Below are 19,316 nucleotides of genomic sequence, written 5' to 3' on the forward strand. Positions count from 1 at the left end.
TATATGTCTGTTAAAATTCTCTATATCTCTTTCTCCTTTCTTTGTTTCTCTGTTGGTTGGGCTCCCTTCAGAATCTGAAGTAGGGCAGGTCTTTTATTGGCAAAGTCTCTCAGCATTTGTTTGTCTGTGAAAAATTTAAGCTCTCCCTCAAATCTGAGGGAGAGTTTTGCTGGATAAAGTATTCTTGGTTGGAAATTTTTCTCTCTCAGAATTTTAAATATGTCATGCCGCTGCCTTCTCGCCTCCATGGTGGCCACTGAGTAGTCACTACTTAGTCTTATGTTGTTTCCTTTGTATGTGGTGAATTGCTTTTCTCTTGCTGCTTTCAGAACTTGCTCCTTCTCTTCAGTATTTGAGAGTCTTATCAGAATATGTCTCGCAGTGGGTTTATTTGGATTTATTCTATTTGGAGTTCGCTGGGCATTTATGCTTTGTGTATTTATATTGTGTAGAAGGTTGGGGAAGTTCTCCCCAACAATTTCTTTGAATACTCTTTCTAGACCATTACCCTTCTCTTCCCCTTCTGGGACACCAGTGAGTCTTAAGTTTGGACGTTTTATTTTATCTATCGTATGCCTGAGATCCATTTTGATTTTTTTGATTTTTTTCTCCATTCTTTCTTTTGTTCTTTCATTTTCTGTTCTGTGGACTTCTAGGACACTGAGACATTGTTCAACTTCTTCTAATCTTGCATTGTGAATATCCAGAGTCTTTTTAATTTGGCCAACAGTTTCTTTTATTTCCATACGATCTTCTATTTTTTTATTTACTCTTGCAATGTCTTCTTTATGTTGCTTATATCCTGGGCCATGGTCTTCTTGATGTCCTTTAAATCCTTTGCCATGTTTTCATTCCTCGATTGTAGTTCTTTGATTAATTCTGCCAAGTATTGAGTCTCTTCTGATATCTTGATTTGTGAGTTTGGAGTTGGATTCTCCATATCATCTGGTTTTATCATATGCATTAAGATTTTCTGTTGTTTTTGCCCTCTTGGCATTTGCTTTACTTGATAGGGTTCTTTCAAGTTGTACAAAAAAAAAGATACCAGTCTAATTTTTCAGAAACACAGTTTAGTGATGTACACTTTTTCTAACTAACCAGCAGATGGCATCTGTGAGTCACCTATACCCCTCAAGTCAGTTCTCAACCTTGTTCCACGGTGTGTGGGGAAATGCTTCTTGTGGGGTTCAGCTGGAGAACTCAGTTTGGGTGTGCTGCTGGAGCTGTCTGCCCTGAATGTGGGGCGTGCCAGGGAGGAAGGGCAGGTTTAATATTCAAATGCCCCAGGTTCCTGGAGATTCAAGGCCACCGCAAGAGTCTAACCCTTCATTTCATTTCAGCCCCAGACCCTCTCTCTGTCCCACAAACCACCAGACTTGGCGTAGTGTCCCTGGGTTCTCCGAGCGGGTCCCCCCTCCCAGCCACGATCCTCCAGGAGCTCTGCCGAGGGAATGCCATGCTACGTCACCAGTGTGCGCCGTCCCTCAAGGGAAGCCCTGGGCCATGCGGCGGTGTGCTCTCAGCCTGATGCAAAGATGACCGAACGGGCATCTCAACCCCCCCCTCCTCGCAGTTCCTCCTTCCCAGCTCCGGGACAACTGGCGGGGCTCTGGGCTGTGGGCACGGCCCTGGGCAGGAGTTTATCCAGCCCTCCCGGGAGCCAGCTGCGAGCCGCAGGGTTTCTTCCAGCTTCCGGCTCTCCCCTCCGTTCCCCTGGCCCTGAGGGTATCTGCAGCGGACTACCTTCCAGGCCAGACACTGAGAGGCCGGCCCAGCCCCCTCTTGCTGTGTTTTACTGAGTGGTTCCCACTCCCGCAACTGCAGCTGCTCCTGGGTTTTTCCTTTTTTTTTTTTTTAAAAGAGCCAGTCGGTCTCCAAACACCAAGCCCTGGCTTCCCCACAACGCCACACGGCTGCGGGTCTTCCAGCCAGCTTACTCACTCGTTTCAGAATGCAGACTCCCAGTTTCACCAAGTATGCAGCCCCTGTGATACTAGTAGACCTAGTCCAGCTGGCACATCGCTGTAACCGGTATTCTGTGTCACTTTCTGGTTTTTATCTAGTGTTTTTCACGGAGGTGTTTTTTTGCCCTGTCTCACCTAGCCTCCATCTTATTTTCCGGGCTTATTCTTTTAAGCCACTGCTTTAATAGACAATTTGTTAAGGAGCAATAGAGAAGCAATACAACTGGTAAGACTCAATGTTGTGAAGGTGTAGGAAGGCTATTTGAATGTACCTTCTACAAGAAAGTTATCAACCCTTTAACCTGTAAGAAGATGCAAACATCGTATTCCGATTGCCACTTGCTTTTCAATTCTATAATATCAAGTGCCTCTTAGCCAAAATGAATAAACATCCCGACTTCCCATTGGCGTAAATCTGCATTTTCCTGTATCAAATATATTTGCTTAAAGGCTGCCCATCAATCTTTTCTCACCTCACTGGCTGGCCTTTAGTTACCTCTCCCATTTTCCCAAGCAAGATAGTTTTCTACCCTGTAAAAATACCCAGTCAATTCAAACCCAGTGTTGAAAAACAAAATGCACCATGTGTGCAGCTGTTCCAATAATTTAGGCACCAGTGGGGCTGGTGCACAATATCGTGGATCCACTCGCTGGAGCACGGAGGCAGTGGGTGCACACTTCCTTCGCAGCTGGGCATCTCCGGACCCTGCATGGGACTATACATGGAACTATACATCCTTCACTCGGCCGAGGATGCCCGAGTAAGCTCAGGGCAGGACCCCAGGCACACCCGCACACAGCTGGGGGGGTGAGGAACAAATCAGGAAACCACACAACCAGATACAACTAATCCAATAATAAGACATTCGGGGCCCTTCTCACCCAGTTTGTAAACTAAATTTGATCTTCGTTTGAGAGTACTTATTTCCACTGTCAAAATGAGGAATGGGAGAGCACACTGAGGACAGGCGCTCAAAGATTTAGAAGAGAAGGGATGGGGGCTGGGGGGAGGTGTCAGACAGACTCAGAACCCAAACCACACTCTCGAAAGAGCTGGACTTAAAAAGAAAACTGAAAAAAGGCAACCTGCTGGATTCCACTGGCGTACGTCCATGAGAGAGACCCACACGCACGGAGAGCACTGGCAGTCCTCACCCGACAGGCATCACCACCAGTAATCAGACAGATCATTGTTCTTTTATGCTTCTGTCTTTAAGAAGACACACTTGACCTTTCCCACCGGCCAGTCGGAGAAACCGGGAGGCTTGTGCAGTGTCTGGGAAATTCGGTAAACATGCACATCTAGTTCTTACAGTTTACGGAAGGTGTGGCTGTGTTGGTGTCCCAGGGAGGTCTGCAGGAGCACTGCAGCACCGGGGCCAGCCCAGCCCTTTAAGCTATTCTTAGGGATAAACCAAACGTGGCCTCTCCACACTGAAATATGACCCAGCCATCAAGAGAGTGGCGGCTGGCACCTGCCACCACACACACAAGCCTTGAAAACAGGATGCCAAGTGAGAGAAGCCGGACACAAAGGGCCACATGCTTTGTAATTCCACTTCTGTGAAATGTCCAGAATGGGCAAATCCACAAACAGCAAGGAAATGAGCGGCTGCCAGGGGCCGAGTGGAGAGGGAGGGGAGCGACTGTGCAATGCGCACGGGGCTCCTCTTTGGGGTGATGAAATGGTCTAACATCAGACAGGGGCAATGGCTGCACAACCTTGCAGAGGTGCAAGAAACCACTGAATTGTCCATGGTAAAGTGGTGAATCTATGGCATCTAATTACTGGTATTTCCTAGAAAAGGGTCTCATGCCGCCCTGCATCTCACAGACACCAAGCCCACCCAGCAGTTCCTGTAAATCTCCCCTCCTGCCCATGGCCAGCGTCTGAGAGCTCACCCTGGCAAGCTGGAGCGTGTGCCGCATCACTAACTGTCCACGTGACCAGGTGACTTGATTTCTCCTGTAAGATGTGGACCACACAGCAGGCCACTCTGCCTTCCAAGGGGTTAGGGGTTCAACTATGTCCCCCAAAAATGTAAGTTGAAGTCCTGACCCCGGTACCTCAGAAAGTGACCTTAGTTGGAGGCAGGGTTGTTGCAGACAGAACTAGATTCAGGTGAGGTCATGCTGCAGCAGGGTGGGTCTGCCCTCCAGCACGACAGGAGGAAAGACACGGAGGCCCCCACACGGAGGCCAGGCAGAGTCAGGGACAGGGATGGGGGTGCTGCAGCCGCAGGCCAGGAGCGCCACACCTGCTGACCACTGCCAGATGCCGAGGTGGGGGGGCATGGCACACTGTGGACCTCAAAGACAACTCATTTTGGACCCCAGCCTCCAGGACTGTGAGACAATCAATTTCTTTTGTTTTAATCTGCCCACTGTGACAGCGGCCACAGAAACTAAGACACCAGCGATAATAAAAAGTCAACGGACTTGCATGAACTAGAATAATGCATGACACTTTTTTACAAGGAGTCAATAATCAAGCAGTATGTGGGGAAGAAATGCATCTATTTCAATCTATGGACTATAGTTAACAGAAATATCTTAATATTCTTTCATCAACAGGAACAAATGTACTACACCAATGCTAAAAGTCAATGATAGTAGAGGATAAGGATGCTTGGGGTTCTTTTTTTATTATTTTTTTTTCTTCGAGTAATAAAAATGTTCTATAATTGATTATGGTGACGAACGGACAACTGTGGGATCATACTGTGTGCCACTGACTGTATACTTTGGATGGATTGTATGGTATGTGAATATATCTCAGAAAAACTGCATTTAAAAAAAAATCACCCACCTGTGTGTATCACTTTAGTAAGAATTCAGGGATGGGAGGTAGGGAGCCAATGGAAATCTTAATTACTTCCAAAAGGTGCCACAATATTGCTTCAAAGACCATACACTGTAGTTTCTGAATGCTCCGGGGCATCTCCAAATGCATAGCACCCTCTGCAAATACAAGGCACCTGGCTGACATCAGGACTCACTTGCAACATAAAGGGCAACGCGGTCATTCTCCTTGTGTCGCAGCAGGTTTTCTGCATAGTTTAGGCGGCTGCCTTTGAACCACTCGGGCACATCTGCGATCCCTTTCGATGTGTCCACAACCTGGAGAGAATGACAGCAAACCAAAGTATGCACACAAGAGAGCCACATCATACAAAAATAAAAACGATCTTGCCTCCCAGAGAGTCAGCGATCTCGCTGGCCCAAAGGCTTCTTAGGGCTTGCACACAATGACGGAAATTAAAGACAAGGGAAACAACCATCCCCATCAGTTGACTCTTTCAGCAAATATGCATGAAGCACCTGCTTTATGAGAGATGCTGAAGAAAGTAAGTAAGGCAGATGTGGAGTTGTCCAGCGTTCAAGGGTCTGACCAACAATTTTCTGGGAGTTTTACTTTTCACCTCCTTCTTCAGGGTGCTGGCACCCTGATTTTCTTCTCAAAGTGTCTGCAGATGAACCTTCACAACAGCTCACCCCAGAATCAAACCAAACACATGCACAGTAAATCATTTATAACAGGACTCCCCTTTCCCAGATACTTACTGATTTTCAGCTTAAGGAGTTGAAAAGTTCTCTAAATTTAAGGTTAACAAGACCATAATAAACAACTTATACTTCAACTAACAATGACCTACTATTTAGGACCACTCACTGGAGGCCTGGGGGCCACACCCATCTCCCAGTCAAGGACCCATCCTTCTTGGGGAAGACCCGCAGAGGACAAAGTCTCAGCAGGAAGCAGGACTTCCACACGAGTTCACGCCAATTCTCGAGGACAATGCTTTTCACTGCCAGTGACGTGAGGTTTTACAAGGAGATATGGTTCAGCATTCCCCAAGATCAACACTTTACTTTGAAACACAACCATAAAAAAGATTATACATAAGCAAACAGCTCTGCTTACCTCATCATACATGCATGAGGAGACAATTCCGCTGAATTTCCAGAACTCTGCCCAGAAGTCTGAATAGGACTCCACTGACCAATGGTACAAGTCATTGTAATTTCCTAAAAATAAAATTAAATGGCATATGGCTCAGATAAATCTTAAGAGGAAAGTTTTAGCAGTTCAAAACTAAAACGGGTACATCTAAGAACTGCACCTGTATGTGAAAGGGTCTGTCATTGGATGAGATGTGGTCTCAGGTCGGGGCGGGGGGGTCATCAATTTTTATTGAAACACACACACAACTACTACTTCTTAAAAGAAACAAAACCAATGAGGTGGTGGTTTTCTACCTTAATCACCAAGCCTAAGATCATAGATTCAGGAGCCAAAATGCCTGGGTTCAAATCCTGGCTCATTCGTTTATTAGCTGTGCGACCTCAGGCAAGTTCCTAAGGTCGGTGGTCTCAGTGTCCCCCTCCGTAAGATGGACTGATGAACAGCACCCCCTTCCCAGGGCTGTCGTGAGGGCTAAGCGAGTATGTGATGCAGTGCTAAGAACAAGCCTCGGACTCACCAGTACCACAGGAAGGGCCTGCTGTTACCACCCTGCACAAACTTAGGAAATCTAAATTCCCAGGAAATCTTTAAAACCCAGAAGTTCAAAAGTAATAGTTGATTCATGGACTTCTCACGCTAATACCTTATTGTAGGGGGCGTTTTGGAGGATAGATTTTGACTTGTGAATAAGCAATACTTTCACAGAATTCAATATTGCAGAAGTGTGAAAGGCTGTATGGTAAAAAGTCTCCTTCCCTCTTACCAACACCATCTCATTTTTCTTCCCCAGAGGTGACCAGTTACAGAAATTTCTTTGTGTCTTTCTAGAGATATTTTATGCATGAGTAAACATACCCCTAAATTTAACCCCCTCCTACTTTTACAAAAATGGAAACATGCTATTCACACCAGGTTCTAATCCGGGGACCCTGGGAAAGGGTTTTCCTCTTTTTGGATCTCATGTTTCTCTTGTTTTAATCTCAATATACTTTTAATAGGATACATAGTCACATGCTTTCCCAAATTCAAACCAACAACAGGCTCCATAGCAAAACTTGCTCCCACCTATCCCCAGACACCAGGTTTCCCTGAGACCAATCAACATTGACAGGTCTTCTCTCTTCTCAAAGAGAGATTCTGGAAGAAAGAGATACTTCTTTTTCTTTTCCACACAAATGGTAGTCTACTTTACCCACTATTCTGCAATCTGCTCCTTTCACTGAAGACCTGCTAGAGCTCTTTCCATGGCAGTGCATCAAAAGCTGTCACATTCTTTTTAACAGCTACGTAGTATTCCGCTGTAAAAACCGTACCAGTTTCTTTAACCAGACTTCTACTGGGGGATGTTTAGGTTATTCCCAGTCTTCTGCTAACAAACTACACACGGCTTTATTTTCAAATGTTCAAAGAGCAGCAGCAGTTTGCAAAAGAAATCAAACCCAAACTGCCTGAGATGGACAATCACACCCCTCGAACCCAAGGCTTCAGAGGTCAGGGTCAGAGGTCAGGGTCAGCTTCAGAAAGACACAAACCAAACTTGAGAATGTGCCCCAGACACTAAGATGAAGGAAGGTGACTGAAGCCAATCTGCGGAGTATCCCTCTGCAGATCCCACAGAATTAAGTTAAAAACAACTTTTCCCTGCCATCAAGACCTAAGCTGGAAGCTTGACAGAGGGCTGGATTTAATTTCTACAGGGAGCTTGATATTCCTGTAAAACTCCCTGAGCTGGGCCGAGTCCTGCCCCAGCGCACAGGGCCCCGTGGCCTGGCCCAAGTGGACCCCCTGATCCTCAGGGGGAGGGAGAACGATTCCCTCCAGCCCCCAGCAAGGCCGTGCAGAGCTCCTGTTCCGAGGAATCTGCTCATCCCCTGGGAAGGCAGCGGCTCCCGGGGACAGAAGAGCAGGACGGCGAGCAGTGGGATGTCAGGATCAGGGGGCTAAAGGCAGGAGCCCAGGATGAGCCGAGTTCTCTCAGCTGCAGTGGCTCAGCTGCAGATGTGCTGTGCCCAGCCTGGAAGGGGGCAGAGGAAGGGCACGCTCCCTGCCCCAGAGCCGAGAACTCTCTAACCCGGAGTCCGGAGAGGGGGGTGATGGCCGGGAGCCAGGGCGGCAGGGAGGGGCTGTGGGAGGTGGGCTCGGGCTGCACCTGGCAGGGGTTGGATGCTGGGGGGTATCCCTTGCCAGCTGGAGAAACACCAGGAGCCCAGGTAAGGAGAGCTGGAGGGAGCAGGTCTGTGGCGGGGACAGAGAGGACCCAACAATTGAGAGGGAAGAGTCCGCTCAGAGGGAGGGCCTGCGGAGGCTGCTGGGCTCCAAGCTCAAGAAGGAAAGGGCATCAGGTTCACAGGGATGGTGCTGACGCCAACTGCAAGCCCCACGAGGAGATCTCCCCCTCCCCTGTCTTCTAAAGACAGGGGCCACAGGCCAAGTCAGCAAAGCAGGGACACTGAGGCAGGAAAGCTGGGGCCAGCCCTGAGATCTCAGGCAGGCTGCTCTGCCTCTGTTGGACTCGGTTTCCCTCGTGGATCAGCTGGAAATTGTCGGGCACCCTACCACAAGAGTGGAGCAGTTAACCGTGGGCTCCAGGGCCAGGCTGGGTGGCTGGATCTCGGCTCAGCCCCTTACTAGAGAATGACCCGTGAAAGCTGCTCCACCTCCCCGAGCCTCGGCTGTAGTCAGGGCTGACACAGTGCTTTGCTGAGACACTCAGGCTCGGGAGCTCAACCGCGCGCGAATCCTGGCCGTGGCCCTCACTTACTGAGTGACCTCAGACCAGTCATGGAGCTTCTCCGCGTGTCAGCTTCTTCCTCCGTAAAAGGAGGATAAAGGTACTTACCCTACGACACCGTGAGGACAGAACGAGCACTCGGAGGTGACCGGGGCGACACCCCTCATCGTGTCCCAGGAGGGCGGGGTAACGGCACCTGACGGGCATGTGTCAGTCGCTGGGGGACTGCCAAGTCCTCGACAGGAGCGCAGCACCCACCCTGGGCGTCCTCTGGCAGAGCAGGAGCCCCAACACCCGCGGGAAGCAGCACTGGCCAAACAGGCCCCACAGCAACTCTGTCTCCCTCAGTAATTTTTTTGTTTTTAAATCACTATGGACCTCAACCAATTGCAAAGAGCTTCAGCACCAAAAACACCTCCAAGCTGATATTAGAGATGAAGGAGCGGCTTGAACTGCAGACCCCCAAAGCCCATCCCAGAAGAGCGTGCTCTGACGCGGAGCAGAGGAGGCAGACGGAAGCCACCGGCCGGCACGTGGGGACCGCAGGCGATCACGGCAGCATCTGGCCGTCACGAGGACTCCAGAAGACGGCACCAAAGTGGGCCAGCTTTGGGTGGAAGCTTTTTCACCGACGAGTACTCGGCTCAGGTGAGCAGGGCCCTGTACTCAAGAGGCAGAAGCCCCGATGGCCACAGGCAGGTTTTGTTAAACCTGCACGCTGTCTGTAAAGAACTTGAACCCGTCGACATTTAAAAAATCAGTTTGCAAATGAAATTGTGGACTTCTGGCTTCTCCTGAGAAAACACTACCTGGTAGTGGTGGCAAGCCTACAAGACAGTCCCCACCCTCACCCCCCAGGGAGGCTCACCACCCAGCATTTGCTCCCATGTGCTCTCCCCAAGCTGGGCAGAGCCGGCTTATGTAACCAGGGTAATAAGGGTCATCTAACCTTGACTCTTGGTTTCATGGGTCAAGGAAATGGCTGAGTGTACTCTAGGAGAAGCCAGCAGCCACGTCGTGAGGACACTCAAGCAGTCCTACGTGGCATGCAACTGAGGCCTCCTGCCCACAACTGGCCCCAACTCACCACCCATGTTGGGGGGACACACGGCAGCAGGTCCTGCAGCCCCGGTCAAGCCCTCAGGTGACCCTGCAGCCCTGTCCACATCTTAACCTCAACTTCAGGAGGAATCCTAACCCGGAACCACCCAGCCCAGTAGCTCCCAAATTCCCGACCCACAGAAATAACATGCCTGCTGTTGCTTGACATCGCTAAGTTTTGGGGAGATTTGTTACATGGCCATAGATAACTACTGCACCATCTGCGTGACACAGCCACCGTCAGCCATGGCTGGGTCCCAACTGGCCCACCTGGCCCTGTCACAGCGGCTCGCACCACTGTCCCTGGACCCAGATGACAGCTCCACACCCTGCAGCTGTGAGATCTTAGCCATGACTTTGTGCCTCCGTTTCCTCAGCTGTGGAGTGGGGACACAAGCAGCAGTGACTTCGTAGGCCGCATGGAAGGATTAAATGGGTTAATACACATAAAGTGACAGAACAGGGCCTGGCATATAGACAGCTCTCGCTAAATGGTAACTATTATGGATACTTTTGTCACCTGCCCAGTTCCTGCAAGCTTCTGAGTTTGTAAGCCCTGCTGGCTTTTGTTGTCACCCCCTTCCTCCTCTCCATTTGACCAGCCTACCCTTCAAATCTCAGCTAGCGATTTTGTCAGCCCTTTGAAACACTCTCTGAAAAACCCAGAAGGCACTCAGAAAGCAGAGCCTGCTCTGACCCAATCACTGGACATTCACCATTGACTACCCGGAAGCCCCCAGTGCCCGTGCACGTGCTTTCTCATCCCAACTACACGTAAGCTATTTGAAAGCAGGGACTGTGCCTTCTCTTTGTTGGCAAACTCTATCCCACCTGCTTACACACTTACACACACAGGGAATTGCAGCTTGTGGTGTACAGAAAGACAGACACTTGGCACAGTCCCTCAGAGAGCCAGGGATCTGAAGCTGGTACCCCTAACCCAGCTCCCTAACTACAGAGGGCTGGTTCCTGCAGCATGTCCCCCAGGGCTTCGAGAAAGAGACCTTGGATCACCTGAACATAAACTTGGCTCGAGGCCCACACTGAGGGAGTCCCAGGTGGGTGCCCAGGGAATCCTCGGGTTAGGTCTGGTGGAGGCAGCAAGGAGAAAAACCAACCTATGGGGTTCTGGTGGTAGAAGGAGAACATGCAACTGCACCAAGGCCCTGCACCTCCCGAAGCCCAGGGATCCTGCCTGCTCACCGGAGGAAGCTGATGGGGGTCGTGAGCACGTGTGCCTTGCTGTCTATGTGCATCCTGTCATTAGCCATGCTCAGTGCTCCTGCAGAGCAGCTATGGGCAAGCCACCGCCAGGGGCGTGCACAGAGAAGCAAGTCCACAGACGCTATCTTTAGTAAGAATGTTCAGAAGCAAATGAATAGGCAAATTGGGATGAAAGTCCAAACGACATGCACTCAGAGAGCAGGAAAGGCTCTCCAGTGCCTGGGGGAGAAAGGAGGAAATTATTCAAAGAGAAGGGAGCCTTGGCGCTTGACCTTAAAACAAGAGTGCAAACCCAAGGGCCTGCAGGGGCTACGCATGGGGAAAGGTGAGAAGCAGCTGGATGTTGACCGCAGGAGCAGTAGGATGTAGAGGGGATCATGGGAGGAAGCTCTAAACGTCCCCTCACCCAGCCCAAAGAGGGCAGCCCACCCAGCCCTGGCTGATGACTGCCAAGTGGAACACAGCCCCAGCTTTATTGGGCTTCAGGTTTTCTGCCCAAGTTGGAAATCTTGCTTTGCACATGTGGTCTCTCAACCTTAAAGTCAGGGACTGGACAGAGTGTGAGCCACATGAAACACGTTTGCAGGTAAATCTGGCCCTTGAGTCACCAGCCCACAAGACTTAAAGGATAGAGAAGAGGTTAATAGGGAGAGCTATCGTGGAATTGGGGGGGGGGGTCCCCACAGGCCAAGTGTAGAGTGAGCTCCTGGGTCAGCTGTCATCACCCTCAGTGAGGGAGGTCCTCTTACTATCCCATTTCACAGATGAAGAAACTGAGGCGCAGGAAGATGCAATCACCTGCCTGCTCATCACACAACTAGTAAGCAGTGGAGCCAGGTTCGAAATCCAGGTAGTCAGATTACAGATCCCTCCTCCTCTTCACCCGCTTCTGTGGAGGAAGGAGGTTTCACCTACCTTATATAAAATCATCTCATAAAGCATTGGGGCTACACAAGCACCAGGAAAGCAGTGGTACTGCTGGCAGAGGAAGAGGGGGCATCAAGGCAAGGAAACACAGAGGTATGAAACACAGAGCCTCGCAATCTCCCAGCTCTTCCCCCATCCCACACATCTATCCACCAACCATGAGCACCTGGCAGGCTCTGGGCTCCTCGAGTCACTTTAAAGACACAGCACCTGTCCCCAAGGTGCTCACGCTCTGGGGAGGAGGAGAGGGATGATGCTACAGAAGCCGTGGCAGCCCAGGCGCCCTCAGGCTGTGGAGGGCCCCAGGAGCTGCCAGGAGGCACAGTCTGCCAGTCCATGGCCAAGCCTCAGGGCCAAGAAGTGACCAAGTCAGGCCTGTGCTTCCTGATTACCCTGGCAGAGTATGGGGTGAGGGCGGGGGTGGTGTACTGAACAGGGAAAGGAGGAAAAGCAGGAAGCAGGAAACCTAGTTAGGAGACTCCAACCCCCGTTCAGGGAAAAGGAAATGAGGGTCCCCAGGAGAACTGCTGCAGCGGAATGGAAAAGCAGGGATGCAGGGAGGTGATGCTACAGCGCAAGGCAGGTGACCCAGGTCTCCGTTTCTGTGTGGCTAAGGACAGTGAAGCCATCGACAGAAACAAGGAATTCCCTGCAGCTGGTGAGGAGGTGAGAACGGGAGAAAGAGGCCATGATGACTTCAAAACTCCTGAGGACACCTGGGTCAGGGGGCAAAGGGCCGGCAGGTGGCCTCGGGAAGGGCCTCTTGGGAGCGAGTGCCTCTCAGCCCAGAAAGGAGCCCTTCTCTGCCCACCCACACGCAGCCAGGCAGTGGCCGGAAGGACGGTCCTTGACTAGGTTCTGTCTGAGGGATGGGGTTCTACCCCAATCCCAAAGTGGGGTTCCTACCTGAGCACCCTTCCCCCAGGGGCAGGAAAATCGGGCTCACCTTCCAGCGGGACCTAACTAGAGGGTGGGGGTGGTTGGTGGCACAAAGTATCCCGGGCTGGGAAGTGTCCCCCACAAACAGAGGGGAAGAGCCACAGGTGAGAGAGGCCCTGTCTGTGGGAAGACCCCCCCACCTCAGCTGAGACCATCACCCCAGCAGGGAGGGGAGCCCCTCACCGGTGGGAAGGCTGAGCAAGGGAAAGAGAAGACCTGCGGCCACAGGGGTGGGTCGGCGGCCAGAGGGGACCAGGGAGAGAGCGGCGCCCACAGGGAAGATGCTGCAGGCAGGAGGGAGCCCTGCCCCTTCAGGGGAGAGCCGGGAGGGAGAGGGGCAAAACCCCACAGTGAGAAGGCCCCCGCCCCAGGAGAGGGGACCCCAGCTGTCAAGCGGCTCCTCCAGCCCCCAGAAGAATGGAACTGGAAGGCAGGTGGCCGTCCCCACAGCTAGGAGGGCGCGGGAGAGCCGGCGACGACCCCGCCGCCCGGGGGAAGCGCGCCCTCATCGTCGGGAGGTGGTCCCTCTGACCCCCCGGGAGCGTCCCCGACTCCGGGAAGGCCCCGGACCGCAGAGGCGGCCCCAGGCGGAGGGCGGCCCCGGGGACGCGCGCCCCGCACTCACCGAGCGCCAGGCCGCAGGCGGCGCCGACCGCCGCTCGGAAGCGGTCCATCTGCGTGTTCTTCTTGCTGTCGGGCCGCCACATCACCCGGCACTCCACGATCTCCTCCCGCACGGCCCGCGGCTCCTTGGACATGGCTGCGGCGGGTCCCGGGCGCGGGGCCGCCGGGCGAGAGCAGGGACCGAGGGGCGCGGGCGGCCGGGAGCGCGCACTGAGCGCGGCGCCGCCGCCCCGCGCGGGACATTCGACGCGCCCCGCCCCGCGCCCCGCCCCTTCGCGCGTCCCGCCCACTCCATCCGCTGTAACCCTCCGCCGAGGGCCGCGCCGCGCAAAGGAGTGCTCGCCCGGGGGCTCGGACCCGCGCGCGCGGGCTGGGGCGGTGCTGCGCAGGCGCATTGAGCCCGCGCTCCCGACCTCACCTGCGGCTCGAAGGGGTTAAAGCAGCTAGGGATGCCGGGAGTCAACAGGGACTGGGCGCGTTCATTTATTTGCTCATTCACTGCGGATTTGTTATCTCTGCAAATATTTGCTGAGCGCCTACTCTATTCCAAGCATTGTTAGGTCCTTTCCGGATACAGTGGTGACAGCAAAATTCCCTGTCCTCCTGTCAGTAGGAGTAAAAGGGTAAGGCGCCGGTGGGAGGAGGGGAGTAGACAGAATAGTCAACAAGTAAATCCGTGCTATACATATAATAGTGTTAAACATGGTGCAATATGTACAACATACATATATGCCAATGATTGTTATAATATGCATGGAGAATAACACATACACTATGCATAAAAAAGATATTAAGTGCTATGGCGAGAAATAAAGCAGGGGAGGGGTAGACAGTGTGGGATGAGGGGTGTTTTAGTTTAAATAAGGTCGTCAGGGACGACCTCTTCGAGAGGGTGACACCTACCAATGACGAAGAAGGTGACAAGGATGTCAGCAACTGGGAGAAGTGTGTCCATGCAGAGGGAGCATCAGGACGAAGGCCTTGAGACAGGAGTGTTGTGTGCACTTAGTTGTCAGGAGGACAGTCTCTTTGGAGAGAGATGAGGTACGAGAGGATAAGGTCAGTGGAGCAAGGGGGTACCTTCACTGGAGGATGGCCAATGGTGACCGGAAAACCTCTGTTAGCTGGGAAGGCACGTGGCTGGCATGTGCTCCAAAGTTCTGGTTTCAAAATGGCTTTCCCCCAGAACGTTCCTCTCTAGGCCACAGCTTCTCTTCAGAATATCACTCTCAATTGCTCTTGGGGTGTTTGTCCTCTCTTAGCTTCTCCAGAGCAAGAGTCTGCTTTCAACAGCCATCTTCAAACTGTCTCTCAGCTGCAACTGCTCTCTCAGCTCCTGTGCATTCTTCAAAGTGTCCCTCTTGTCTGTGGCTCCATTTCAAAATGTCATTCTCAGCTGCACTGAGTTCCTTCTGTTTGTCAGCTCATTTATATGGCTCCAATGATTTAATTTAGACCCACCCTGAATGGGTGGGGTAACACCTCCATGGAAATTATCCAATCAGAGTCATCACCCACAGTTGGGTGGGGCATATTTCCATGCAAACAACCTAATCCAAACGTTCCTAGTTAATCCCCACTAATAAGTCTGCCCCCACAAGATTGCATCAAAAAACATGGCTTTTCATGGGGGACATAATATACAGAAACTGATACAAGATCCTTGGAAGAATTTGAGCAAAGGAGGTACCTAGTCTGACTGCAGTCATAGTAAGATCCCCTTGGACTGATGCCTTCAGAATAATCTTCAAGAGCCAAAGGCAGAAGCAGGGAGACCTGTTACAATGATGTTGCAAGAGATGGTCCGATGACATTATGAGACATTATGATGATGTTGCAAGGGATGACTGTAGCTAGACCAAGGTGGTAGTGTGGAGATGGAGAGAAGAAACGGGATATTGTTGAAGGTTTCTTTATTGTACTCCTAATGTATGTTGGCTCTGTGCTAGGGACCTTCCCATATTGCTGTCTTAATTTAATTTTCTTACAGCAAGCCAATCAGCTTTCCCCAACAACAGTTTTCAGGTTTTTTTGTTTTATGAAGCAAACCTCCACCCTCACCACTTAATCTTAGCTTCCATCTCCCCGTCACCACAAATAAACAGATTCTAACTTAAAACAGGGTGCTTGCTACATCAATGCAACTTCCACACAAGCCCCCTCCCCTGGCCTCTGCATTCTGGGAACACTTTTAGCTTTTTGTCCCCAAGTTAGCCCCTTTTTGAAGACATGAGCCCATTTCCACCTAGAAGGACGTTCATCTTGGAAAAATCTATAATTTATATTTATTACTTTGCCACTACAATGCAAATTCCACTTGTCCACCTTGGGCTCCCCAGTTCCTGGCTTACAGGAGCTCATAGACAATGGGATTTGTTCAATCATTTGTTCACAGTACCATCACATCATGTGGTTCTGCATTCATCACCAAAATCAATTTTTGAACATTTTCATTACTTCAAAAAGAAAATAAAAACAAGAATAAAAATACAAGTGTATTAGTTAGGGTTCTCCTTGGAAACAGAATCAATGAGAGATGTCTCTTATTATCAAATTGTAAAAGTGACTCACGCAACTGCGGGAGCGCACGAGTCCAAATTCTGCAGAGCCGTCAACAAGCTGTCAACTCCAAGGAAGACGTCCGACGAACTCCTCAGGAAACGAACCGACAACTTTGACGAACTCCTCAGGAAACGAACCGGCAACTTTGACAAACTCCTCAGGAAACGAACCGACAACTTTGACAAACTCCTCAGGAAACGAGCTGGCAACTTCGACGAGCTCCCCAGGAAAAGCTTTACTGAGCAGCTGAAGAAGAAGAAGTGAAGGTTCTCTAACCCTCCGGCTTATAAGCCTCCAACTGATCACCCGGACCAAATCCAGCCAATTGCATTCTCTCACTGTGGAAGCACGCCCCTTGATGAGTCATCAGTCAGCTGCAGTCAATTGACTGATGATTGGACAAACCAACCAGCCTCAAATAGCCTCACAGCAATCGTCAGGCCAGTGCCCGCTTGACCAGACAGCTAGGCCACCTAGCCAAGTTGACACATGAACCCAACCATCACATACAAGTAAAGAAGAACACCCAAAACATCCCATCCCCCTTTTATTCATTTAATTTTTGTTCCCATTTTCCTATTCATCTGTCCATACACTGGATAAAGGGAGTGTAAGCCACAAGGTTTTCACAATCACACTGTCACACTGTATAAGCTATATAGTTATACAGTTGTCTTCAAGAATCAAGGATACTGGATTGCAATTCAACAGTTTCAGGTATTTCCTTCTAGTTATTCTAGTACACTAAAAACTAAAAAGGAATATCTATATAACACATAAGAATAACCGCCAGAATGACCTCTCGACTCTATTTGCAATCTCTCAGCCACTGAAACTTTATTTTGTTTCATTTCTCTTCCCCCTTTTGGTCAAAAAGATTTTCTCAATCCCACAGTGCTGGGTCCAGGCTCATCCCCAGGAGTCGTTTCCCACATCGCCAGGGGGATTCACACCCTGGGAGTCATGTCCCACATAGTGGGGAGGGCAGTGAGGTCACCTGCCACATGGGCTTAGAGAGAAAAAAGCCACATCTGAGCAACAAAGAGGTTCTTTGGGGGAGACTCAGGCACAATTATGAGTAGGCTTAGGCTCTCCTTTGCAGTAACAAGCTTCATAAAGGCAAGCCCCAAGATCAAGGGCTCGGCCAAGAAGGTCTTCTTGATCAAAGACCTACACTTAAACTGTCCATTTTTTATGCTTAACCTCACTTTAGTCTCAGCATTCCCCATTACTTACCTTTTATCTAAGGATTCAGCTGGAGGCTAGTTATGCATGCATTCCTGATCTGTGTTTCCTCCTCCTATTCCAAGTGCTTAGAGAATAAAAAATCCTAATCCTCCTGCTCCCTGACCCAGTTCAGGTAAAGTTTCTAAATCTCCCCACCAGGCCAAAGGCGCCCATGCTGTCACAAGAGGCCGTCCTCCACATCATTTCTTAAGAATTGGCTCTCAGAGTGATCTGCTCTCCCTTCGCTCTATAAACCCACTTGTACTCCTTTTTCTTTCCCACGTTTTAAAGTTCTCACCATTATACAGTTGACCATTCACAAATATACTATAAGCTATTATAAACAGATTGAGTTCTCTGGAATATGTTGAGAGGAGTTTCACCTGGAAGTCATGGCTATTTGGATATAGCAGAGTTTCTCAAGAAAAGCCCAAACGTTTGGCCTGGGAGAAGGAAGACACCCACATAAAAGCCAGACTACCTGAGACGAGGCCACGTGCTCAACCACACGGATCTTATTCCTTCCTTCTCAGACGAACCCATGCTATTTCATTGCAAACATAGAAGGAAGTGCAGCACTGCTGAGACACAGCTGGAAAAACCCAGAACGTCTGTCTTACGGAGAGATCCTGCAAGGAAAATCACCGTGGCAGACAACAGTGCCAAGGCCTTCCTTGCTAACAGAATCCCAGCTTTGGAACCTCTTCTGGAACAATGGTGTCCAACCCCAGGGAATATGTCCTGGCTTTTTAAGTTGACTTCTAGAAATTTTCATCCTACACTTAAATGGACATAAAAAAACATTGAGCGTTTTGTAACATGAAATGAGACAGAGTTGGCTGCATTGGAATAACTGTGCCCTGACATGGTTCACTAAAATAACTCTTTAAAAAATGTATTGTGGTAAAGCATATATAACATAAAACTTGCCATTTTAACCATTTTCAAGCATACGAGTCAGTTAATTATTTACAATGCTACCCTCACCACTATCCATTACCAAAACCTTATCATCACCCCAAAAAGAAACTCATAAAATAAATTTGCATCTACCTTATTGAGTAATACACACCAAACCTAAAAGAAATGAGCTTAAAATGAACTTGTGGGGCGGCCCCCAGAGCTGCAGCCGCCCTTTGTCCCCTCTGCACCATCACTCTCCAGCTCGGGTTTGCATTTCCTTTTGTCAACATGGCTGGAGTGTATCTGGCTTAGAACTCTGAAGCCACACCGATCAGAAATTCCCTCCTTCCTAACACCAACTCCAGCTGCCTTCTGGATACACTGATTCTAACTGTCCTTGGGGGTCCCTTTGACCATCTGAACAGAAAGCTTTGGTTTTAATCTCCAGCCTCAGGGACTTTTTTTATTTGCTAGCCCCTGAATTGCTTTAGAGCAAAAATGGGGCTACGAGTTCAGGACTACCCTTACTTTTCCTCACCTCTTCCCATCCTTCTTCCAGCTGCTTGGGAGATTCTAAGACTGGAATTATGGTCCTGGATTAGTAAATACGACCTTTAATTAGAGGTCTCTGTTTTATTCTTTGGGATCTCTGCTACCTGTCTTCAAGAGAAAATACGAAGTTTTGGATGGCTGATCAGATGCAATAATGCTGATGTCACAATTATAACACAATGGGTGCTTCTTAAGCATGTGGTACTAAATTATATTGTTTCAAAGTCATTAAAGTAATATCTGGAAGTCAGGCTCTAGTGAATTTTCCATTTATTTTATGCTGTTGTCAGGCAGCTCCACAATTGCCAATTTAACTAATAAATCAACTTAAATAATTTATTCCTGAGAGAGAATGCTGAAAAGGACATTATTGGGACCTACGAAAAAATGAAACATAGACTGTAAGCTTTGTATCAGTGTTCAATTTCTTGAACTTGAAATGGTACTTAAGGTGATTACATAAGTGAATATCTTGTTCTTAGAAAATGTACATGGCAGTGTTTTGTGTTTAAAGAGCACAAAGTTCACAACCTAAGCTCGAATGTTCAGAAGATGATAGATAAATAGATGGATAGATAATGAAAGAAAGAAAGAA

At 49.6% G+C, this 19,316-nt stretch overlaps 1 protein-coding gene across 2 annotated transcripts in view; it reads right to left on the reverse strand.

Moving 5' to 3' along the window:
- The window catches only part of AACS (acetoacetyl-CoA synthetase), a 67,923-nt gene extending 54,209 nt beyond the window's left edge, over positions 1–13,714 (reverse strand). The window contains exons 1-3 of one of the 2 annotated variants that reach the window (XM_037816682.1): positions 13,479–13,714; positions 5,890–5,993; positions 4,964–5,084 (exon numbers count right to left, since the gene is read on the reverse strand). In XM_037816682.1, the coding sequence (XP_037672610.1) occupies positions 4,964–5,084; positions 5,890–5,993; positions 13,479–13,611 (358 nt within the window). In that variant the 5' untranslated portion in view covers positions 13,612–13,714. The remainder of the gene's footprint in view (positions 1–4,963; positions 5,085–5,889; positions 5,994–13,478) is intronic. The other variant, XM_037816681.1, reaches the window with a different exon arrangement.
- Positions 13,715–19,316: the final 5,602 nt, after the last annotated feature.

The sequence above is a fragment of the Choloepus didactylus genome, chromosome 23 (assembly GCF_015220235.1).
Source record: "Choloepus didactylus isolate mChoDid1 chromosome 23, mChoDid1.pri, whole genome shotgun sequence".
Lineage (NCBI taxonomy): Eukaryota > Metazoa > Chordata > Mammalia > Pilosa > Megalonychidae > Choloepus > Choloepus didactylus.